The following is a 25,772-nucleotide window of genomic DNA, read 5'->3' as shown; positions in this document are numbered from 1 at the left end:
AGCACCCCGACTGAGGCACGCATGAGAATATTTCTGCATCTAGAGAAGAGGGGAATATTGCCAGTGTGGGTGGAAAGCTCAGAACGAACAGGTAGCCATGGAAAATGATATTCTGGAAACTTCCACAGAAGAAGAAAGAATGAGAAAAAGTAATGGCACATATTCAAAACTAAACATAAATAAATAACGTTGGTGCCATAGGAAGTTTCAATCAAGAGATTCGGACTCCTGTTTCCTTTGATGTATGTAATTCAAACGAACACTTGTGTCTTGAGTAGAATCACATATAAGGAACAGAAGGTACCATAATTCCAGGGGTTGGAGAAAGGGGCTAGAGTTTTTTCAGGGAAAGAGAAGGGCCTCATAGCAAGTGAATCTGAGTGGGGTCGGAAGATTCTAGGGAAGAGTCAAAGCTAAGTTGGGAAGCCCAATTCCCTCCTGCCTTGCTGTTGTATATTCTGCCATATTGGTCACAGAGACAGGACAGGTTAAGAGTAGAAAGAAGTGAGTTTATGAAGAACTATTGGCTACTCTTCACATCTGGCTTTCCTTTCTTTAACATGCTCACATATTTCCACAAACTATTTAGGACGGAATCTGCAAGCTCATGAAGTATCAAGCAAAATGGGCCTGTTTACCTAGGGTCTGGGGACACACTAAGGAAACTCGCATCACATGCTTTAAATTCCATGCGGAGTAAAAAAAAAAAAAAAAAGAAAAGAAAAGTTAAATGGTGTTGAAATTAAAGTACTTGTTGCGGCATCTGGGTAGCTCAGTCAGTTAAGCGTCCAACTCTTGATTTTGGCTCAGGTCATGATCTCAGGGTTGTGAGACTGGGATCCAGCGTGGGTGTGGAGCCTGCTTAAGATTTGCTCTCTCCCTCTCCCTCTGCCTATCCCTACCCTCCCGCAGAGCTCACACTCTCTCTCAAAAATAAAATAAAATAAAAGCACTGAGCTAGCTAGACCCAGCTCTAGCACACGTAGAGCAAACTATTAGAGGAGAAAAGAGCCAATATTCCAAGAATGGAGGCAGGGAGAAGTGGAAATGTCATGGGTTTTTATTGCATATTTGTCAGGCCTATTATAAGGTAGTATATTCAATTTAAAAACTGCCTATCAATTACAAAATTATATGCAAAAAATTTTAAGGATCTGTATACACTAGCTTAAGAGGTATAGAATGCACGCAGTAGATAGTGCCAAAGAGCCCTTTGGGACTGTCTGAAAGAATATCATTAATTTTTACAGTGTACTTCCATTTCTGGAGCTATTCCAGCATTGGCTTTCTATAAAAATCATTTCAAGTTTAGAATTATGCTATTTGCTCGCAGCAACATCACAGGAGCAGTAGTGTACCATATGTTGCTACTTAGCAACTTAGTCTGTAAGTCCCAAAGCATGTACTGATTTGAAAATTGAACAGGAATTATAATTGTTGAGTGACGCTATGAGGCAAGTTGTCTTGGATTACTAAACTATGCAGATGTTTGATGTTATGTAGGAAAAGGAAGAAAACTATTTTTTTTCCCTGTAAGAGGACTAAAATCCTATTTATGGTTGCCGAAAGGGGTAAATTGATTAAAATTCCCTAAAAGAATAGCAGGTAATGAATTTTTGAACACACTTTATTACAGTAAACAAAAGGAATGTTAAGCGTAAAATTTAGCGAAGGCCATTCAACTTATGTAATTTGCAAAGTTTATTCCCCCCCAGAGTACATGTTATCTTGTATTAGTCTAATTTTTAAAAAATAGCACATCCGAAAAACATTTTCATATGTGCTACATTATTAAAAAATAGTCTGCTTCTGGCACACAAACCTGTCAGGTCTTTACAAAACCCAAAAAGTATGTGGGGCTCTTTACTCTTTCATAAATCATCACTGGTATTTAAAACATCCTTAGTACTCCTGACTGACATATTAAAAGAAATAATGTTAGTTGTTTGATTTTAGTCTGGGCCTTCACCGTATCCATTGTACTTGAATTTAAAAATCTAAGAAGCCAAGTTGTTATGATATATATGCTTTGAATTTCCAATCCTTTACCCAAAAGTCTTTAAGACGGACATAATGATTCTCTGAAAGGGACCAGCTGCTTTATAACGGCAATCATTTATTGAGTTTGTGTTTCTACTGTTTCAAACAAATTCAATTAGCCCTTACACTTCAAAACCCTAAAGGCACCAAAGAGATGATACTAGGTTGCTTTAATCTAATAGTAATACTAAACTTGTCAGTACAGTTTGGGGATTGATGGTTAGAAGAAAATTAATAGTAACATTTTTCATTTTTTAATCAAACAGTCCTATTCACAACTACCTCTGGATCTCGGAGGCTACTTAGCCGAATGAATTCAGTGAAGTCAGAATTGTAAATGCAGGGCTCAGCCTTCCAAAGGTATTCTGAAAGTGATCAACTCAGTTGAATGGAAGGAAATGGAGTCCGGATCTTTGAGCTTAATGATGACCTTCTCGTCTGAACAATATCGTGTGGTTTGCAGAATGTCTGCCAGAGAAGGCAGTGATGGTAATGACTTCTAAATGCAAAGTTCATGGAGAGGCAGGCTTGCCTCTGTTTTGAGTTAAGCACGAGACATTCTGTTCTTAGAGAAATTTCAAAGCTTCACCCAGTGCACCCCTAACATATACATTAGATTAATTCACTAACAACCACCATGAAGAAAAATAGAAATTTTATTTTTGTTCTCCGTTCCCCCCCCATCCCAGTTATCATATCAAATCTCTCTGGGTGGTTATGTGGGCACTGGAAACTCCGGTCTTAGGGTTTCTGCCATAGGTACTGATACATAAAATTTCCAACTGCCATGGTTTTGCTATTCCAGAAAAAAAAAAATGTCCAAATCTATAAAATGCTCCTACGAACTCTCCCTTTGCTTTCACTTATCCATGTGTTTATTTTTCCTTACAATGTCCTTACATATTATGGTATGCTGGCATCTTCGGGCACTTACAATTTTGTTTTAAATGCCCTCACCAGATTAAAGGGTCTGGTCTTAAGTATCTAAAAATAAATAGCCCAGAATTTACTTTTCTAAATGTAACCATTTACATTTTCATTGGACTTTTGTTGTCACTTCTCATGATTAAATACCTTGTCAACCATTCCCAGGGAAATGGATACAAACATGCTCTCAAAAGGTTTCAATCATATCGCACATTTTGGCTGGAAAGCTACCCACCCAGTAGATTCTGAAGGCAGCCATATAGTGCTCACCGGCCACGTGATTTTGGTTATAAATGTAATATTGTATTGAAGACTGCCCCAATGGTTGATAATGAAAGCTATTTGTGACATGTGTAGCTTATAATGATTAACTCGTCTATAGTCAGAAGCACAAATAACCCGCACCTGTAAAGACTTTATTTCCTAAAGGTAAAACAACTGTTTAGGGAAGATCATGCTGGCAAAACAGCTGCTTGCCATTCTGGAGAGGAAACAGGGTAGTATCTTTCAACAAATGCCAACTCCCGTGTTTTATCAGCTCTATCTCATTAACTGGAAACAAGGCTTAAATGCTTTGTTTATAAATTATGATTATTCCTGATTGCGGCAGTTACTGATAGTGCTACTCATTTGCAATGCAACTCTTTGAATTTGTTTAATTACAATTTGAAACAAGGCAGAGAAGATTAATTAACCCACCTGGCTGGCTGGCACATAGTCCTGGCTCGGCTCTGTCATGCTCATATACATGTTCTCACCGTCAAACTGCGAATGAAATAATAGTAAACATTCAGCAATCTTGACTGTGTGCATGTTTGTTGTTGCTGTTTTCACCATCAAACTGGAAAACAGTAGCCATTAAAAAAAAAAAAAATACTGTGGTTGGGAGTATGGAAAATCTGTCATAGCAAAGTGAGCCCCATCTTTTCTTTGATGTTTCTGTTGTCATCCTTCCTGACCCTGGATGTCAGTGATTTGGAGTAATTAGTGCTCTAGTAATTACAGCAAGCAAGCAAGAAATGAATGGTTTCCTTTCATCTGCAATCTGTTTTAAAACAAAATGGCTCATTTTGCATACCATGTATACGGACTGCAGTTCAGTTGTAATGAAGTACTAAATGAATGGAGCTTTACACTATACAAATACGCGAAGGCACAGCTCAAAGCATTCTGAGTTTAGCTCTTTAGAGTGAAAAAGTGCAGAGCTTTTAAAACAGGCTGAAACTGGCTTCATCGCAATAGCCTTCAGAAGAATGGTTATGACTTTATAATAACACTTGCAAAAGGTGTGTGGGGCTACAACCGTGGCAAAGAATGATCATGACCATGAATACCAGTAAAAACGTACAAGCTCCGCGATTCAACACTCCTCTCTCAAATTTTTCAGAGATACAGAATTCATGTAGTTACTACGAATGCACAGAAATTCATACACACATTTACAAGTCAGGAACAAGAAGGGAGGAGGAGACTCAGGGGTACAATGGCAGAACCGTGGGATAGCTCAAGCAACGGCCACGTAACAACAACAATAACATACTTTTCATTATTTGGGTTTTCAAAAGCAGTAATCACTCCATTCAGACTTAATCCCCGGCTATCTTTAGTCATTTGATAAATGGGCAAAGCATTCTTTTTTTAGTTCGAAGAAGAATTTCCCCTAGGAAATAATCAAGTGGACTAATACAGTCAGCTTCAAAGCGCTGACTCTGAATATACTTCCATTGCCAGACGAATGTCAGACAGGGGAACTTGAAAATCTGAAGAATGACTTTTCAAGACAGAGCATTGTTACTGATGGAGGTGCAAATACATAGCAATATGGGCATATTTTATATATCAACCCCAAAGAGAAAACAGTGTTATAGACATTGTATTCCATCACCCATGAGCTGCGAACGTAAGGGGGTTGTACAAACACTGGGATACCCCCCAGCCTCTGAACGGGAGCCTACAGCAGGTGGGTGCCCTGAAGATTCCCAGAAACGAGTAAAGACATTCCCAAGGACACTGAAGCACTCGCAAGGTTAAGTTCAAGGAACTGAAGGGTTTCCTCACACATCATCTTGCAAATGTATTTCATGTTCTGCGAACAAACTTATCTAAACAGATACGAAATCACTTACTGAATGATGGGGTTGTTAGGACAAGTCAGAAATAGCACACTTAGAAAAGACCAGCTACACATTTGGCTGCTTTGTCATCTGGCTCAGGAGTCATGAGTCCAAGTGACTTACCCAAGGCTGCTTTTCCATCAGTCAGGTGAACGCCTTCAACCCAAAGATAGGCTAGCCCCCAGGTCAATCCACCCGTTACTGCTAAGAACTCACAACCTGACAAAAAGCATCATTCAGCATTCCTCCACCCCGACCCGCTGTTGGTTTGTTTGCAAATGTTTTTAATGTTAAGATGCCAAAGAACCATTTAAAATATGGACAGTTTCTCTGACTATAACAAACTCGACTGAGCAGAAGTAGTGGTGTGGATCGAATACTCCACGGCCTATGCATATTCTAGAAATGTGTTACTTTCTATTTCATCTTCTCGAACTCATTTTCTAAATCTGGCGTTGTTCTCAAGCCAACTAAGGCTTTGAAGTTTTGGTTTGAGTCTATCCAAAGTGTATGCTAATTGAGCATATCCGATGTTACTGCTCTTGATAAAGACTCTTTCCTCAAAAAGTACCAAAGCTTAACTAACGTTGAGCCAAGGCTGAAGCAGCATTTTACAATAAAAGGTATGTGACTATGGGAATAGCTAATTTTTGGAGTACGCTCCATGCCCCCATCACCTGCCTGTAGCTTTCCACGTATTAACTGATATGTATTAACGGATTCAATCTTCACAACAACCAGGAGTTGGGAATTACTAATACATTGGGGTTATTACATACATTTTACCAAGGAAGACACAAAGGCACAGAGAATTTAAGCTACAGATGCTCAAGCTTCAAGAGCCGACCTTCTAGGACACGCACTTAACCACCAGAACATATAGGTTCTGAATTATAATGATGAGTTAGCTATCAATTCTGGAAACCGTGTCGATAAACTATCAAAGCAGAGTGATGGCGATATCTCGATCCCGAGATACTGTCCGGAATTTCTATGGCCCTGTGAGGCTTCCAAAAAACCCAAGAGTCATAGTGAGCTGCCAATTTAGTAATCAGGCTGGTGGAATATTGCCAGATAATTTATAATTAAGCCTTAAAATATTGAGAGGAGGTAGGATGATGGTTTACTTTGTGTCACCTGGATGGGGCCCCAGGGTGCCAAGATAGTCAGTCAAATATCATTCTGGGTGTGTCCGTGAGGGTATTTTTGGATGAAATTAAAATTTGAATTGGTAGAATTCAAATTCTACCAATGGGAAGGTGGGAAAGGTGGGCCTCATCTAATCAGTTGAAGGCCTAAATGGAACAAAAAGGCTGACTCTCCTGAGAGTGAGAAGGAACTCCTCCTACCTGACTGACTGAACTGGAACAACAGTCTTTTTCTGTCATCAGACTTGACTTGAAACATCAGCTTTTCTTAGGCCTTAAGCCTGCCAACTTTTGTACTGAAACTATAGCATGGGCTCCCCTTTCCAGCTTCTCCACTTGTTTTGGACTTCCCAGCCTCCACAATCAAATGGGACAATTATAGTAAGTCACATGTCCTGTTGGTTCTGTTTCTCTGGTGCACCCTAACTAAGAAGCTCTGAAAGCTTATTTCTAGAGGACCTCCGATGTAAAAACACAAGAAGGGATGACATCTGTTTCATGATATGCCTGCTTTCTAAGGGAACAGAAGCCATGTTGCTTTTGCTGTGAGTCCCTGGACTCACTGTGTCTCAGTACAACCCACATACGTTCACAGCTCTTCATCCAGAATGCCTTTCTTCCCTTCCACTTGCTCTTACATGTCTCTTACACCCTTTGGTATTTTCTTATACCCCGTGGTTTCCCTTGGTCAGGGCGAGGCTGTTTCCAGCCTCTGGGCACCCCCAGGGAGCCCTCTGGTTCCAGATGGGTTTTGTTATTAGGAGACTAATGGGACTGAGCTGGGAGCTACCAGACACACTGCACATCTTAGTTATCTTTAGTGTCTCTATAGCTTAGGGCCCCACATAGTTCACCCTCGGGAAATGTCTAGTTATGAAAAATTAAGTAATACTTGCTTGATTAAATAGATTACTTTCCTAGAGAAGGTGATCACTTGAGAAGAGAAAGAAGATTCAACTTTTAGAGAATGGTTTGAAGGCTTTGGAAAGGGGTCAACTGTGGATTACTCTAGGAGCAGAAAGTCCTTAAAAGAATGTACAGAGGATGCCTGGGTGGCTCAGTGGGTTGAGCCGCTGCCTTTGGCTCATGGTCATGATCTCGGGGTCCTGGGATCGAGCCCCGCTTCGGGCTCTCTGCTCGGCAGGGGGCCTGCTTCCTCCTCTCTCTCTGCCTGCCTCTCTGCCTGCTTGTCATCTCTCTCTGTCAAATAAATAAATAAAATCTTTAAAAAAAAAAAAAAAAACAACCCAAAGAATGTACAGAAATAGCTAGGACACCATTACTTAAATGTTAGCTGTAGCTCTTCCTCAAGATTTTTATATAATTAAAAAACATATAGATTGGTGTAGAATCAAAAGACCTAGCTGTAAATGAGCATATGCCCTCTTTCTGAAGACTTTTGAGTTACCAAACAAAAATGCATACATGTGTCAGGACTCCTTGTGGTTGGACCAAGTCTTGGGCCATGATCCCAGACCCTCTCCCCCCAGACCCTACGTCCTCACCACGCACACATCCTATCAGGTTAAGGTCATTGGCATACTGTTCACAACTCTCCCCACCCACACTCCCTCCAGGAGCTGTTTCCAGGGATCCCAGCAGGCCTTGCGTTGGATGGACCCTTCTTAGACTACGTCCTGTGTAGTGGGCACATGTCATTTGAAGTGGAATTATAGTGCAGAGAGCTCTAGACTTTCGGTCTTGGAAAGATCCCTGAAGGCCTCCGAGCTGAACCTCTCCCTTTATGATTGGAAAAACAGACTTTTTATTGGTCACATGGTCCATCTGGGACTAGACTCAAGGTCTGGATTCCTAGTAGAAGACTTTGCCACAAGGACATGCTGCTTTATACTCCATCAATCATATAACCGGGGGATCAGACTCTATGACTCTTTGTATTTCTTGACGGCCTAGATGCATACCACACAATCTCAAAGGGACAACATTTGCCTTATTGCATTAATGACCTGGCTTTGCTTTACCTGGGACCACATATTAGATGAACATTGTTAATAACTGTCGCAATAAAATTGTTTTATTAAAAATAACTAATTACATTTCCTTACTCCTCATGTTTATCACAGTTATTATTCTTAGAAATCAACGGAATCCAGGCATTATAACTTTTCAAAACTATATCTAGGCATACTAGGACTTTTAATTTCCATGTATTCTCAATTTAAAACCTGAAGCAAAGTCTGAAAGAATAAAGAGGCTGGCTTATTCAAATCTAAGTGTAAATGGCATCAACTCAGGATTAGCCTTTCTGACCAAGTGCTTTTAGACTCTTTATTGTGTTTTTATTTCAAAGCACCAGGGGAGGCAATCACATAAAAAGTCATTTATAATCTTCTACTACAGTTTTTTGAAATTGTTTTTAGAGGATATTAACCACACTCATAATCCCAAAGAGCTTTTCAAACTAGGTAGTTATTATATCTTCTATTTAAAAACTGAGAGCAGACATCCAACACTGTCTGAACCTAGTGAATGATGAGCAGAAACGGGCAGTATGAGGTTACCCAAACCACTAAAACCAGAAAAAATCAAAGGCAGAATGGGAACTATAAATCAATCATTGGCACTGGTACAGGAAATGGGCTCTTTTTAGGGAAACCATTAGAGGAAAACCCAGAAAACTGCTCTCGGGTGGGTGTGGAGGAGAACCTCACAGAACCCATGGAACAGTGTCGTACTGTACTGCCTATAAAAGGGAAAACCTTACATTTCTGGGTGTTTTCTGAAGGAATATTTGATACCTTATTTTTTTTTAAGAGCTAAAATTAGAAATGTTTATATCAGGGAGTTTATTTGACATTTCTGAGAAGATGCATTATAATGAATCATAAGTGAGGGTAATCGCCTCAAAATAAAGTATCTATTTTTGGGTTGCTTGGCTCAATATAAGATTATAAGTCATCTTCCCCCGCCCTCCTCCTTTTGAATATTGGAAGAAATAACTTAAGTTGGGAGCAGTGAAGTCAAAGACTTTTGTTATTTCATTGAAGCAAAGCATTTTGAAAGCTGCTATGAGGGGTGATAACAGACAATAGCTCTCAGTGCCGTTCACATGCCCAGCAACAATGTAGCCAATAAAAACAGAGCAAGGCAAACTCCTACACTTACTACCCAGCCTCCCATTCTCAAGGTACAGGGTCCCGGGACACAGGAGAGGGAATCGGTGTTTATTTATCTTTCTGCTTCAAGGCTGACTGTGTTGATGCAAGATAGTCTAAAGTAACATGCCTCCATGCAGAGCCAGGCTGAAAGCTACCAGTCCTGAGCACAAGGGCGGGAACAGTGTGGCTCACACTGAAAGGAAAGAAGGAGCCGAAAACAGGCTATCAACACCCCGAGCAAAGAAAGCAGTTCTCTGCTGGGGGTTTGAAAGGATGCAGGTTACAACCAGAGAGCACACAGAGCTGAAACAGGAAAGAGAACCCCTTTCCCTCAGACTCCCATCACTTGGAACTTGAGCGGTAAAAAAAAAAAAAAAAACGCTGGTGATTGTGAAAGGCACAGGGAAGAAATAGGATCCCGGCAGAGCCAGGCTGCCGGGAAGGTTTGCCATTGGAAGGCAGAGAGAGAGTAGTGGACCCACAACTCAAATACTGTGCCCAGAACATAGAATCTGGCTTTTTTTTTTTTTTAACTGAATTTATATCTCATTTTTGTCCTCATGATAGATTTATTTGGAAGAAGACTTGTCTATCACCTTGCTTTGGTTAGCTTCGGGAACTGAATTTTCAATAATAATAATAATGCTGTGCATAAACCTATAACTCAACTCCACAATTGTACCTTCTTTTAAGTATAGGCTCCGTACTTAAGATCGTGGTGCCATGATGGTTCAAGCCATTTTTTCTCACCTTTCAGACACTTTCGAATCACATCAAATGTTTTAAGGCAGTTAGTTTTTCTAATTATCTTGTAATATGGTGACTCTTATTACTTCCCATTTTACAGATGACAACACTGAGGCACAAACGAGGTAAGTCACTTATCTGAGACCTACATCCAATCACATGTGCCCCAGCCCAGGTCTTCTCAGCCTGCTTTGACTTAGCTTTCAGGACTGGATGATACGGTGCCCCTAGTCCTGAAACCCTGGACTGACTGCTTCCACTGCCACCAAAGCTAGTGACTGAGGAGCCCCAAGCCTGATACCAGCTTCCATCAGGTGGCTCTGCACCTGGGCTCGATACAAAGAAGCTCTGCTTTCCCCCAGAGCCCACGCAGAAGGGCTGAGCTACCTGTCCTGAGAGTGTGGAGGAAAGGAGACTCAGGAGAGGGGACTGACCTGAACATTCCCTGGAACCTCTTTAGAGAAGCCCCTGGTGTACAGAAACCAGGAGGGATTTTTTGCAAGGTCTGACAGTTTGGAAATACGTGCCTCACCATTTGCTTTCCCCGTCTCCTCATTTCCCCCTCTCGCTTCCTTTCTACCTCACCGGAGTTTCCCTGGGCTCGTCCTCCCAGCATTAACATGTGATCTTTCACTACAGGCTCTGCTTTCTGGACAACGAGGACAGTGCCCCGTCATACGCAGGCGGCGATGGTGCTCTTAGGAGCACAGCTGCACTAATCTGATCCCATCTTTATTCCACTTTCATTATATTTTATTTAAGAATCATTAATTCTGGGGTACTTGGGTGGCTCAGTGGGTTAAGCATCTGTCCTTGACTCAGGTCATGATCCCAGGGTCCCGGGATCGAGTCCCACATGAGGCTCCCTGCTCAGCCGGGAGTCTGCTTCTCCCTCTGCCCCTCCCCCTGCTCATGCTTGCTCTCTCTCACACACACACACACACAAATACATAAACAAAATCTTTAAAAAAAAAATCATTAATTCTCTTTTCAATTCCTGGGCAAAGACCGAAACAAACTTATGAAATAGTAATAAATAAAGAGACCAAAGATTTTCCTGTATCGTGAAAACATCACTCCGTTTGAAAGAAAAAAAAAAAAAAAAAGCCAGTTTCTAGAAATCTTCATTAACCCCAACCTTCCAATACAAAGCAATACATTTTCATTATGCATTATTCAAGAAAGCAAAGAATGTATGGGATAGAAGCTTAACTATCAGTCCAACTCCATTCTAGTGAGTCTAATGGAAATAAGTTTAAATGATTGAAAACACGCATGGATTTAACCAAAAGGCCTCCCTCCACAAAGTGTGTGATATTAGAAAATCAGGAGCAATGATTTCTGATTCCAGGTAGGAATACTGTTTTTGAAATGAATTCCCAAGTAATTTCTGAATCTCTATAAAGCATAAAGCTGTAAAACTCTACACTGTTCAGTTGAAACTAGTGTCGTTTCAAATGATCGGTTCAGAACATTCCTTTAACTTGTCATGTTTTAGACAAATTTTTCTGAATCCATGCAGTAAGGGAACAATTTGAGAAGTACATTCAAACTTGCTGGCAATCCTTAACCTAAGCTCACTATTTCCACATGATATCAGTTCTCACCTCATTTACCACAGCTCCTAATCCTGCATAGATGTGGAATGAAAGGTATGAAAGTCATCACTTTGGGGGGCTGGCTCTTTTATTGCTAGTCTTCCTTCTTAAGCACGGCAAGCATATTTAGTATCTGACATGCACAGAAAAAAAAGTGAGAGTATTTTTCTACATGTGTCTGGTCTAGAAGATCATGCCCCTTTCTGGGAAAAACAAAAGAATGTTTCTCTCAAAACAAGAAGAATGTAAGAGACTAGCAGAAGTTCAGAGTATTAGTAAGGTTAGACCTCTACGATGGATTTATAAAAGTGATTAACAGAAGTTATAGACTGGTTAGGTGACAACTGAGTGGCTTACACAAACTTTTAAATAAGATTTGAGGACAAACAATTATTGAATAATTTTGAAATTAAAAGTAGTAGTACCAAATAAAAATACAAATAGGAAGGTACAGATTTAATAAGATGGAGATTCTCACTTCCCTATTATTATTACTCAGAAAATAACATTGTGCCTAAATATAACAATGATGTTACAGGAATAGATTTATGGTAATTAAAATCTCCTAATGGTAGGACAGGTGTTGAAATATATTCTGGTATTTTCAGGGCCGACTTGACCAATTAGAAATACAAGATGTTTAGTTTATATCCATTCTTTTCTTCTTTTCAAGATTGTATTTGACATTGATTTTTTTCAAGAGACAGAGAGTTTCTGTTTTCCAAATAGAAACATAATAATGACATTTTAAGAAATTGGATTAAATCCTTGAGGTTATTGAGTCTGAGTTTGTCCACTGTGAAAGGAAGCAAAGCTCTATTTGGCATATATCTGTCATTTTAAGAAACCTGGGAAGTCACTCAATCCATTTTGTTATTATCAGAAGGAGTATATTTTCCTAAATTTTCTTTAACATCTTCAAATACTATTCAGTTATATCTATTTTTGCATAACCTCCTTTGATATTTAATCCGTGATCTCATGTGACTTTCCCTGCCGACTTATCCACATTTTTCTGAAGCTTATGGCATAATTTTCCCTGCATTAGCTTAAGGCTTTGTGCAGAAGACATCCCCCTTCCCAAGGCATATGCATTATATGCATCTACAGAGTTTCCATTCCAAACTTTCTTTTATTGTCTACGTGTTTATAGTAGTTCGAACTATTCCCCTTAGATCGTCCTGCACTCTCATTTGACTTTCTTTCTTTTTTTTTCTTCTTTCTTTCTTTCTTTTTTTTTTTTTTTTGGTAGCATTCTCCCCAGTCCTTCATCCTCCTTTGTCAGAAACATGTCAGATCTGAAACTGCAAGTCTTGTTGCTGGAAACAGCTTGCGTGCTTCTAACCTAAACCTTATTTATACTGCACGGTGAGAAGTGATTGGTCTCCTTTGTTTTATTTTCGGGAATGGCACCGTATGATGCTCTTTTGTTGAAAAACTGAGAGAAGAAACTATCACCACATGGGAAGATCTGGGGTAAGCAGTCCAGCCTGATCTCACTGGCCCATTAAAATTCAATGGTACTGGGGCGCCTGAGTGGCTCAGTTGGTGAAGTGTCTGCCTTCGGCAATGGTCATGATCTCAGGATCCTGGGATGCGGGGTAGGTGTCTTATGTCAGGCTCTCTGCTCAGCGGGGAGCCTGCTTCTCCCTCTCTCTCTGCTCCTCCTCCCTAGTGTTTCTCTCTCTCTCTCTCAAATAAATAAATTAATTAATAAGATCTTTAAAAAACAAAACAAAACAAACAAACAAAAAACACCTTTCAAAATTCAGTGGTACTGACACAGTCCCAGATAAAAATATGGTAGTTATTCATTCATTCATTGAACACATCTCATGTTGCACCTACCACATGTCAGCCCCCAGTCTCGGTGACAGCAGGTAACATGAATTTTCTGCTTCTTGTGTAACAAGTGCACACATGTATTTTTACTGCTATAATCCTGTGAGGCAGGTTGTACTCATGTCCTTCATCAACAAGGACAGCGAGCCTTAAGGAATTGAGTCAGTTAAAGGGGTGGGGCAGGGGCGCCTGGTGGCTCAGTGGGTTAAAGCCTCTGCCTTTGGCTCAGGTCATGATCCCAGGGTCCTGGGATCGAGCCCCGCATTGTGCTCTCTGCTCAGCGGGGAGCCTGCTTCCTCCTCTCTCTCTGCCTGCCTCTCAGCCTACTTGTAATCTCTGCCTGTCAAGTAAATAAATAAAATCTTAAAAAAAATAAAGGGGGGTGGGGTGGGGCAGAGTCTCTGTTCTAGTCTGTCTGATGGCAGAAAATCATCCTACAGGAGAAGTCAGCTCAAGGGAAACAAGAGCCTGGCCAAAGAAAAGGCTCAATCAACATTCAGGTTTTAGGAATCCCAACATAAATGTGGCATGATCAAATAGCATAACCAATTCCAGAGCTAGGAGGACAGCAGCCTTTATTCTGTTATTTCTGTGATGGTACCCACTGACCGACGATGGGCATTTCCTCAAGAACACGCTTTACTCCAGTGTTCGGTTCAGTGCTAACCGAACCAGAGCCATCAGCAGAGGCAGGAGGCATGTTACAAAAACCATAGGGTCAAATGATCCAGAGTGGCATTTCGGACCCCTCTTTGTCACTCAGTGGCTGTGAACTTGGGAAGAAGTGGCCCCTGTGAACGTTTATGGCCCTGTCGTGGGGCTGTCATGAAGGCCAGGCTTCCCCGGGGGAAGTACCCAGCACCACACACATGACTAACAGATACATGAAGTGAGTCTCTTACCTTTCTCTCTACTGTGTGATACCCTACATGATGCCAAGATCAGTGCATTACACTAGACTTCCTTCTCCCTGGCCACGTCCTAAAATTCTTCACTACTTGCTCAGATTTTTAAGTGCATGTCCACTTCTTTAGTTTCAAACACATGAGGAGAATGGCTCTACCACTTGTACATGGATGATGTCCACCCAGAAAGACCCCGGGCTGGTGCCAGGCCAAGTGTTAAGCATTGTTAACCTCATTCCCGACTGCATTTTTGGTCACCCTAGGTGCATCCTAGAGTTCCTCATTGCGTAGTACTTTACATACGGCCCCAAAAATCTCCGCCACTACTTCTATCACTACCTCTGTTTGGAAAACCTTTCCACATCCCACTTCCTGTTATTCCCTTTCCTGTTTTCCTAGCAGTAGTGAAGATGATCAGGGAGTTGCGCAACCAACCTGGAACATCCTGGGTGTGGAAGGAGGGACTGAACCATTCCGACTGAACAAAAGGCATAATCTTGCACTTTCCCAACCAAGGTGTCTCTCCCCGCCTTAAGGTAAGCCCGCCCTAAAATGGCCAATGATTTAGGGTTCCCTCCTCTGTGCCAACCCAAGTTCTCGACGCATCTAGTGCTTTCCTGAAGCTTCTAAGTCATTGTACTGCCGTTGTTGCACGGCCTGTCTCCTACACTGGACTGTGAACTCTTTGAGGGCAGGGGCCTTCCTATTGATTTTTCTATTCCCGGCACCGGGCATAGGGCAAGCCTGTTGCTTCCAAAAGGACAGAGACGAATGATTAAATAAATTCAGTGCAATATCGCAAGAAGGAAAATCATCTCTGCTCTCTCGCCATTCTGTTCTTCCGCAGCAGCGTTCATTCCGTGCGCTTTCGTTGCCGAATCACTTTCTAGCCGGGAAAATAGCCGCGCCCCTGGCTTCCCTGGGCAACACCTTCTGCAAATCCGATCCCACTCTAGCTTTCCCTTCATTCCTGTCCTTCGGGGGCCAAAACCTTTCTTCCCTCGCTCTCGTCGGAATCATTTGAAAAGTCAGCTTTGTGAGATCTTAGATAATCGCCAACATCTTCATGGGACCAAGGAGGCAAGACCAGCTCCAGTGGGCAGACTGTGCCCACGCGGCTCCAGCGCCCGCTAGTTCCTTTTTTCAGGCTGACGTCAGGCTGCTGGTGAACAGTTTGCTCTGTGAATCTTCTCCAGATCTATACCGGCATGCTAATGCAAAGCGACCGGATTGGCAGACGGAATGCAAGGCATTCCTCCCCTTTCCCCATGTGGTCTGGGAGTAATCCAGGGCCTCTTGCTCCCTGGGAGGCTTGGCAGAATGGGACCGAATGTAGGAGCGATTCCATCATGCAGTGGGTCTGAGATGAGAAGACCCTGATAGGAGTCCTCGGTCAGACACCTCTTAACAGACCGGTCTTGTATATGCTCTTCATGCAGTTATTTCAGATTCAGAATCTGATACATTGATAATGACTGATTTATATATGACAGAATACACACACACACACACACACACACATACACACACATACATATGCACATATATATATATATATATAGACAGAAAATGACAGAATTATTTCAGATTCAGAATCTGATATATTGATAATGACAGAGCACTAAACATAAAAACAGTGTACTACATTCTTGAAACTATGGTACTTCTGCCTTCTGGTGAGTTTATTGGACTGTTTCCGTCATTTGTTAGAAAGATTGGTAGGCAGAAAGCAGTGCAAAATCAGGCTTAATATGAACTAAATTCACCTGCGAACAGGTCTTTAATAGAGAAAGTGATAGGCAGACATTATTTTGTAATCACTATCCTTGTAAGTGTGCCGTCCTACCTTAAATATTAAATCAAAGTAATGGAGTAGACAAGAGAAAACAGTAGTGTAATCACCCAATAAATGAAAACTTTATAGAGCATCTTGTGTGTATCTATGTGCCCATAAATATGTGGATACACGCATGTTTTTTACGTATGTACATATTTATTACATATTTATTTATTATTTATTTATTAGGAGTTGTCTGAAAATGCAAAGAACAACAGAATGCCTCTCTTAATTTGCAGAGAAACTATTACCCAGTCAGAATGAACTACATTATATCACAGTCACTAAACTTGCTTCAAGTGAATTTATTGCCATAAAACGAAGATTTCAGACTGTTCTGGCATAAAAAAATGCAAAGTTATACTTAAATATATAGTAGTAAGATATAGAATGACATAGGTCTCCTATAGCATTTTGTTTTTCATAGCTTATTAGCTTTAAGCATTAAATTACCTACAAGCTAACAATCGCTCATTGTATTTTATGGAGCTATATAACAATTTCTGCTCTAGTTCACCAGTTGCATAACTCAGCGAGATACTTAGGCTGTTTCAGTAATCAGTCAATGTTCCTTATAACGCTCACATCAAAGAAATTATGTAATCTCTACCGCCTGTAACCTATTATTTCACTTTCTGTAAGAAACTTTACATTATTAATACTTTTTGCACATTTCCTATTTGCTATGAAAAATTCTGGAATAATACATTTTTATAACCATTAAGTAAATTAATATTAATGTCAGATTAAGTGGTCTCAGGACTTTTTTGTTTGAAATGCCTTTTGAATATTCTGAGCAAAATGTACATATTTTAAATATATCTAATGAGTCTTGTCACTAAGAAATCCTTCAATGTTACTTAAGACATTCAAGTTGAAACAAATAATTTAAACATGTATTGAAGTCAGAAGAGAATGGAAACTAAACATTAGAGCAAGATCAAATTATCCAAGATGGATTTTTATTTTAAAAGCAGAACGATGTTGTCTTTTCTTCAGAGCTAACTTGATCTTCAGAAAGTTATATTATAGTGTCCATTGCCCATTGTACATAATATAGGCAACAAAACTCTTTGGACACGTGCTAGGAAACTATCTTGCATCTAATATGTAAAATCCGTATTTTGAGATGCCCCCACTGCATCCCATTTTCAGGCAATGAAACTACATTTGTAACAACACATTTGGACTAGCGGTTCCAAAAGCTAATGTAGTTTCTCAAAACACGTACATTCCTACCTTTATGTAGATTGTAAGCTGTGCTTTCAAAAACTGCATTTTTACACTTTTGAAAAGGAAAGGGCTTGTGGATATGCATTTTTAGGAAGCCTCTGAGGCTTCCTACATCTGCTATTTTCTCCACAACTTCTCTTTCTACTTCATCCATTAGCAGTCACTGAAGACGTTTTTCAGTCCAACATTCTTAAAGGTGTGAGGCTGATTTAATAGAAGGATTCTGTGATGCCAACCACACCAACTATATAGATGAAGCAATTCCATTATTTAGATGGGTATTAGCATTTCCTTGGATCTTTGTGGATTCGAGTTTTGTTTTGACATTTTTTTTCTGATTGCTTGGCCCTAGCTTTGCTCATTCTATTTAATAATATCGTGATAGATACACAAAGCAACCCACATTCTCTATGGAAGTGTTTCTCAGCTGGGGGTGATTTGCCTCATCCCCACACCGCCCCTCCCCCACACCCCCCACACCCCCCCAACCCGCTTTGGGTTAGGACTGAAGCAGTACTACCAGCATCTAGTGGGTGGAGCCAGAATGTCTCTGTACATCATACAAAGCACAGAGTAGCCTCCTTACAAAAGAATTATCCAGCCCCAATATGAACAGTGTTGCTGCAGAGAAACCCTGGTGTTTGAAACGTGTCAAGTTTGATGTTTTGGTCATTTTCATGAGAAATTGTGAGATGAGAGATGAAATCAACGATGAAATGACTCACTTAAGTAATAAAGGTAGCTCAAATCCTACATCAATTAAATCATGTACTTAAAAAAATTTACATATGGCCTAAATAGTTTTTTCAATGCAATGACATCACTGAGCTCTTGGAGGTCTAACAACCCTATTCCAGGTGCTCTGGGCATGGTCTTCAAAACCAAGAATTAAAAAACATCGCCCCACGCTTACAATTTCACTAATTTGAAATAAACATACACTGTATTATATATACTTTGGAGTTACAGTTACTCTGGGTAACGGCAGAAAACCAAAATTAATTCTTCAAATTACACATAAAAACTTCTACTTGTCATGGTTGAAACCTGAGAGCTCTAAGAAAAATTAGCAATTTGTTAATTGGAATTCTATTTATCCTTTCATGCACAAAACTAATTATTTGTTTGCAAGGTGCTGTGTCTTCATTAAAACCATTAGTATTCTGAGTAGATGGAAGTATTAATTTTATAAATGAAATTGGAATTCCACCACTGTGTTTCGTGTAGTTCTTAAGACAATGAGTATTTCCACATATCAGTCTGTCTAAAAACGACCATACTTTATAGAAATAAAAAGCCGATATATCTAATTCACCACACCCACTATTTTTTGAAAAGTCTTAGATGTCAAGGGGGCCTGTACATTATTCTTTGAGAGAAAAATATGTATATATAACATGATATAATATTGGGTTATGTACTATTAACCAAAACCTATCTCCAAAACCTATCTCCTCCCAAAATTTTAAACAAATTTTAAAAACAATATTTTAAACAAATATAAATCATATATAAAGCAAATATGAATCATCTCTTCAATTTTTCTAAGAAAGGGGAGCCTGTGATCAAATAATCTTCTTCAAGAGCAAGAGCAATTAATCTAAAATTAATTAATAAGTCTTCTGAGTTTGGAATGTATTCCCAGTTTTTTAGGCAGCATGCTTATCACCCCAATAGTGCCTCTATTGGTTTAATAACATGGTGAATTTCATTCACTTAGAATGTGGTGGTTGGACACGAAGGGGAGTGTCTGAGGAATGGATGGGTCTGGTAAGGAAAAGCTATTTATTTATTTATGAGGATTTTATTTATTTATTTGACAGAGAGAGACACAGCGAGTGAGGGAACACAAGCAGGGGGAGCAGGAGAGGGAGAAGCAGGACTCCCACAGGGCAGGGAGCCCGATATGGGGTTTTCCCCAGGACTCCTGGATCAGGACCTGAACTGAAGGCAGATGCTTACCGACTGAGCCACCGAGGCACCCCAGGCTATGGGATCTTCGATGGCCTCAGACATTCACAAAGTGGCTAACTACGAGTGGGAAAGTGGAGCCTACGGCCACTACAATTCTAGTGGAATCAGAAGACACAGCAAATGAGAAGTGTTCAGAGAAAATGAAATCTACATAAGGCAGAACTCTCAGAAAAGTTAGCCTGGGTTCTCTTCCACACCTTGAAAATAGTAAACACCCAGGCTGCTGGAACCCACGTCTCAGACTGGTTGAGTAATGCTAATGAAGAAGGCAAGAAATCTGGTTGCTAGATCCTCTGATAATCTTAGCAGGAGTACACTACCTGAGGTTTTTAAGCATTTAAATACTATTTGTTCCTAAATAAAAAAGCACATATTAATAGACTTGTTTTTTCAAGGAGCTTTTTTTTTTTTTTTAATTTGTAAGCTTTAGTTTTTAGATCAGTTTTCAGTTCATAGAAAAATCGAGTGCAAACAAACCACCGAGAGTCCTCATATACTCCCCATCCCCACCAGTGCACAACCTCCTCCACCCCTGCTCCCTTCCCCCCTCACCCCCATTATTGACATCCCACACTGCAAGGGTACATTTGTTACAATTGATGAACCTCCACTGACACATCATTACCACCCAAAGCCCACAGTGTACGTTAGGGCTCACTCTTGGTGCTGTATATTCCATAGGTTCTGACAAATGCATAATGACACATATCTACCACTACAGTATATCATGTAGTAAAAGAGCTATACTGGTGACATTTTTAAAAAAAAAATTTTTTTTTTTTTTTTTTTGTCTACACAGTTAGAGTTAAGAGGATTCTTTTCAGCCAGTGCTGCCTCTGTCTACCTCCCAAAAGCTCTGTTGCTAAAAATAAAACCTCTAGTCTAAGCTCCCACTTGCAGTTCTTACCACACTGAGTATTAATTGGATTTTTCTTAAATTAACATTTGGGAAGGGTTAATGGAAAATGACATGCCTATTTAATGCTCTGCTCATTTGACATGATATCTTTCCAGAAATATCTGTAAGTAGATACAGGCTTTTACATGGATTAAAATGTCAGTAGTTGATTTCATAAAGAGGCAATACCACAATTATATTTCTTGTGCTGTTCCATCCTCAAACTGAATTTCTGGGAACATTTCCAAGTATCCCCAACAGCCTTTCTAGGTTAGTGACCAGGAATGTTTGCAAGTGACTAAATTTATATCATTTGGGCAAAAACTTCCCTTTGTGTTTCAGGCTATGTTGATACAGAACAAAATAGAGTAGAGAATTGGCAATTATCCTATTAATTTGATGAATGTGGACAGCTACACCAGATATTTTAAACCACCAAACAGGATTTTTTTTTTCTGTCTCGATGATCTAATTTGTTAACCAGATAAATGCCAAGTCTCCAACTTCATTCTGTTCCATATAAAATTATTCATAATTTTTCATATTTCCAGTATCAGCTACTTAAGGGAAATGAATGTAAATGTATGGATATTTTTGCATTAAGGCTGAATTTCTCACTCCATACTGATGATGTAAAAATGAAACAAAGAAAGAACATACTTATGGCTATTTTTGTCTGGCTTCTCAAATGGCCAGTATATATTAAAAAGCAATATGGCATGGGCTAAGATCAACAGCTTTGGGTCCAGTGCTGGCTCTGCCTCTTACTATAAATGTGACCACTGCCTCCATTTTTCTATCTGTAAAATGGGGAAACAGGAGTGCCTATCTCACGGGTCTTTGTGAGGATTAAATGAGCTGGTACATATAAACTGTTTAAAATAGAGCCCAGATCGTAGTAAGCACTGAATAATGTAACTATTATCCTTAAATTAAGTTCATCACTAAGATTCATCAAACCCATGAAGGCTCTTTTAGGGATGATAACAATGTCCTGAAAAGGGATTTTGTAGATGGTTGCACAACTATGTAAATTTAATAATAATCATTTAATTGTCCATTTAGCACAAGGGAATTTCATGGTAAGCAATGATGCCTCAGTAAAGCTGTTAAAAAATATCCAGCCTTATTAACTCTATAGCATTAGGCTCCTGAACTGTAAAGTCTGAGAGTAAGAACTGAGAAGCACGAGGGATGGAAAGAGAAGGCCTGATGGAGTCAGAGCCTGTCCCCTCTTCTGTCCCATTGGATGAGTCGCTTCTTAGTAAGGGAGGAGAACATCTCATTTGCTGTCTCCTTTGAGCTGCTTCTTTGCCTGCCCTTTCAGGGCCCACGAATCGCTATTAATCATCTTCCCAGCACTGGGAGGGGAATTTTGAAAAAAGCCTAAAAATTACTCTTCTATTTGCAATGTGTCTTGAGCCTACACCTAAACCTTCTGTTTCCTGCAGCCCTGTTTCTTAAAATTGAGTACAATTTAACAATAGTCTAGGTATGACTTTCTCACTCTCCTTACCTCATCGGTGATTTACATTTTTTTTTTCATTGATTCTCTCGTTAATTCAGAATCTATTATGCTACCACCCTTATGCTCCAGGCACATTTCTGGAGAGTAGGGGCAGGAGAGGCCAATATAATGTTTCCTGCCCTCAAGGGTCTCATAGCTTCTGATGTGGCTCTGTCTGGATATGTTCCTTTTTAAGTCTACTCACTGCTCCTTAATCAAAAAAAAAAAAAAAAGGCAACAAAACTTGAATTGTCTTTGGAGCTCATTTCCCCTTTCAGTGTAGAGTGCTTCCCACTCCCTCATCTCACAGTAGAGATTAGAGCTGGTTCCCTCCACTGTCACTGGCAAATTCTCTTCCCGCGTCTGCATCGGCTGTTCATCCCACATTTTCCGTCCTAATCTTTGTCGTTTTATTTCTAGGACACCTCCCTGCTTTCCTTCCTGTCCTAGTCATTACATTTCCCGGTTTCAATATCCGTGTTGTCGATCTATTCAAAATAACCTTTACTTTTTTGTTGTTACCATAGTTTTAATTAATGACTAGATTTCAACTTCTTGTTAGGTGCTGGGAGTAACATATACTTGTCAGCATACAATATCCGTGGATATTGTTACAAAATTCCCTCCTCTCACTAGAACCTCCTCCCCTTCCACTTCTTCCATTTTAAACTTCTGAGTCTTCTATCTTGTTCTTCTTATTACCTTTAATAACTCACTTCTTTCTAGTCTTTGTTCCGTTGACTCCAAGAAGATGCAGATTGGGTTTCAAGGATGGTCCTTTTAAGGAAGCTCTTTCTATTGTTCTATTTCTTTTGGCATGTTGGTCTTTTTTTGCCTGTTCCTATTTTATACTTCTCCAATCCTGGGGAAATCCAGGATCCTGCTTTCTTAGTCCCTGCTTCAAAACAAACATGATGTTACTAGATGTTATCGTGAAGTCGAACAGTTGGATTCCACTAAGGAGATGTGTCTCCCAGTCCTACTTAGCACCTACTTAGCTGCTAATTAGCTCAGCCTCTTTTGGGGCAGGGGAGAATCACGTTCAAAGTCAAGAATTAAGAATTAGTCTCAGAACTATATTGGGTGGGTTGCATTAAGAGAATCCAAGGTGATAGAATCCTGGTTAGAAGACTATGGGGCGCCTGGGGGGCACAGTCAGTTAAGCATCCAACTCTTGGTTTCAGTTCAGGTCTGATCTCAGGGTCAGGAGATCTAGCCCCACATCAGGCTGAGCATGGAGCCTGCTTGAATTTTTCTCTCCCTGTTCTTCCATCGGCCACCATCCCCCCAAATAAATAAATAAACCTTAAAAAAAAAAGACTATAGCAACAGTCTGGACAAGAGCAGACAGAGATTAGGATAGAATGGGTATTTCAGATCTAAAGTCTGCAGGACTTGGTATCCAAAGAAGAGAGAAGTGCCCACAAGATATTTAAATTATGACATTCAGTGACTAAGGAGCATGAGTTTTCTTTGATTAAGATGGCCAGTAGGGAGTAAAAATGGAAAGGTGAAGGGAGGCAGAAGCTTTCACTGAGCTCCCATCCCATTTCCCCACCTTGCTTAGTCTAAGCTTTTTACTGTTCCTCAGATACTCAATCCCGATGACCTCTCCACAATGATGACTCTGCCTCTCACTCTACTGAAAAATCTACCTGAAGAAGCTGCCTGATTCTCCTCCTCACCATCTCCACACTTTTGTCTGAACCAAATTCTTTCTTTTTCCCTCTGGGTTTCAGAGGTATGTTTTTCCTTCTTTCTTAGGGAGAGCCCTCCCTGTGTACTCTCAACTATAGCCTCCTTTTGCAAATTGTCCAGTCGGTGAGTCTCATCTTTTAGCACCCCTCTGCCTACACAAGGGCCCATGTTCTTTATACACACACACACACACACACACACGTGCACGCACACACCCCAAAACCCAAACAACCAACCAAGGATTCTTCCCTATGCTCCACTACTCCCTCAAGTAACTAATTTCTCTCTCTCCTTCCCATTAACACAAAGCATCTCAAAATAATCTGGTATGCTTGCCGTGTGCTTTTTCTTACCACTTATTCCCTTGGTCTCCTGACCCCTAGAATTCTTGTGCTGGTATCTTCACTCCTGACACTCTGTTTCTCATACCTCCCCCTCATTCAGAACTAGCAACCTGTCCACTCCTCTAGGATAGTGTCATTTTTGATCTCCCCCAAAGCCTCTTCCTTGGCTTCACTCCACTTTCCTTACTCCCAAGTGCCACCAAGGGAATGGCTCCCTGAATCCTCTTCTCAATGAGCTCTCTATGACAGTGAATCAACTGGTTCTCATCTATCTTTTCAGCAATGACCCCTCTGCCTGTGTCCATCTTTTCATTTGTACTCCCTCCTGGCCATCTTCCTCCAGGAAACCCATTGGAAGCCCACACTAACGGTCTTCAAGGCTCAACTCTTCTTCTTTCTAAAGCTGTTCCTCTATTTTTATTAATGTCACATCTCATGCTCCTTAGTCATGGAATCTCATCATTTAAATAGCTTATGGATACTTCTCTCTCCCTTTCATACCAAGTCCCACAGATCACGGATCTGAAATACCCATTTGCCCCACTTCAGTCCCAATCCCTGCCCTCTCCCCTCGTGTCCAGACAGTTGCCATAAGCTTCTAACTGTTCTTCTATCATCCAGGTTTCTCTTCATGCAACCCATCCCATAGAATTCTGAGAATAATTTCTTAAATTGCAGCTTTAAACATGGTTCTCTCCCCTGCTCAAAATATGCCCTGGCTTCCTACTGCCAATTGAATAAAATGAAGTCTTCTTATTCTGATATCCAAAGCTTTCTGCCATCTGCTCTCAGCTCAGCGAAGCTGGAACCGCTGCCAAACTGAGCTGCTCCACGGGCCCTCTGAGCTCACCGTTCCCCTCCCAGCTGCATTTATTCACATGGTTCCTCTCTTCGGAATATCATATTTCCTCATCAAATCGCCAGATTTGACCATCCTTCTCTTAGAGCCATCCCTGATCCTCAAACCAGAGTGATATGTATCTCTCCTCTGAATCAGAAAACTCCCCATTAGTATTTTCTTTTACATCAGTATCAGTCCGATAGCAACATTTGTGCACATGTCCTACTTTATCCACTAGCTTGCCAGCTCTTTGGGAACAGAGGCTGAGGATCTGAGTCTAGTTCGGTGATTATATACACACCATCACATAGAGTGTTAGTTAGTTCCTGAACATATCATGAAGAGAATTCCATAAAGAACTTGTTAAAACACAGACTACTGCCCTGCCCCGCTCCACCCCACCAAGTTTTTGAGTTATTAGGTCAGGAAAAGGAGAATTTGCATGTCTAACAGGTTCTCAGGTGATGCTGATGCTGCCAGGCCAGGAACCACAATTTGAAAACCATTTGCGCAGACGGCGTGAACGCGTCTAAGCTCAAATCTATTTTCTCCCTCTCAAAGGCCACAAAACTTTGAATAAGTAGACAAACGTTCTGAGCCCCAAGTTCTTCAAGTGTAAAACTGAAATCATGATACCACTAGTTCCACATACATGGAGGATGATGGTTAAAATCAATCAACAAAATAAGTAGAATACCATATAAATAAATGCCAAATGGACAAAAAGAGTTAAGCCATCCACCTTGGAAAGCCAAGTCCATTTGGGTAATATTCTTCTTGGTGTCCCTTTCTTCTTTGTTTAGTGAATGCTTTTGAGCTTATTCTCCAGTGAAGTAATCACTTCCCTTTTCTCCAGTAGAGATTTTGTAAAACGTGCTGAAAAAGCCCAATGCTACATTTGACATCAGATGCAGTAAATATAGTACAAAAATTCTCCCCTTGGGTCTGCATGCAAGGTGCACATGGAAGCAATTTGGGCCATCAGTTGAAAAATTCCCTT

General features: G+C 40.5%; 1 protein-coding gene across 2 annotated transcripts in view; it reads right to left on the bottom strand.

Moving 5' to 3' along the window:
- The window catches only part of TOX (thymocyte selection associated high mobility group box), a 303,336-nt gene that overhangs the window by 145,526 nt on the left and 132,038 nt on the right, over nucleotides 1–25,772 (bottom strand). Inside the window, exon 2 of one of the 2 annotated variants that reach the window (XM_044245550.1) lies at nucleotides 3,667–3,732. The exons of the other annotated variant lie outside the window; for it this stretch is intronic. Within the exon in view, the coding sequence (XP_044101485.1) occupies nucleotides 3,667–3,732 (66 nt within the window). The remainder of the gene's footprint in view (nucleotides 1–3,666; nucleotides 3,733–25,772) is intronic. 2 annotated transcript variants of the gene reach the window in all.

Source organism: Neovison vison, chromosome 4, assembly GCF_020171115.1.
Source record: "Neovison vison isolate M4711 chromosome 4, ASM_NN_V1, whole genome shotgun sequence".
Taxonomy (NCBI): domain Eukaryota; kingdom Metazoa; phylum Chordata; class Mammalia; order Carnivora; family Mustelidae; genus Neogale; species Neogale vison.
The sequence above is the reverse complement of the archived record's forward strand: the minus strand, read 5'-3'. Positions and strand labels throughout refer to the sequence as shown.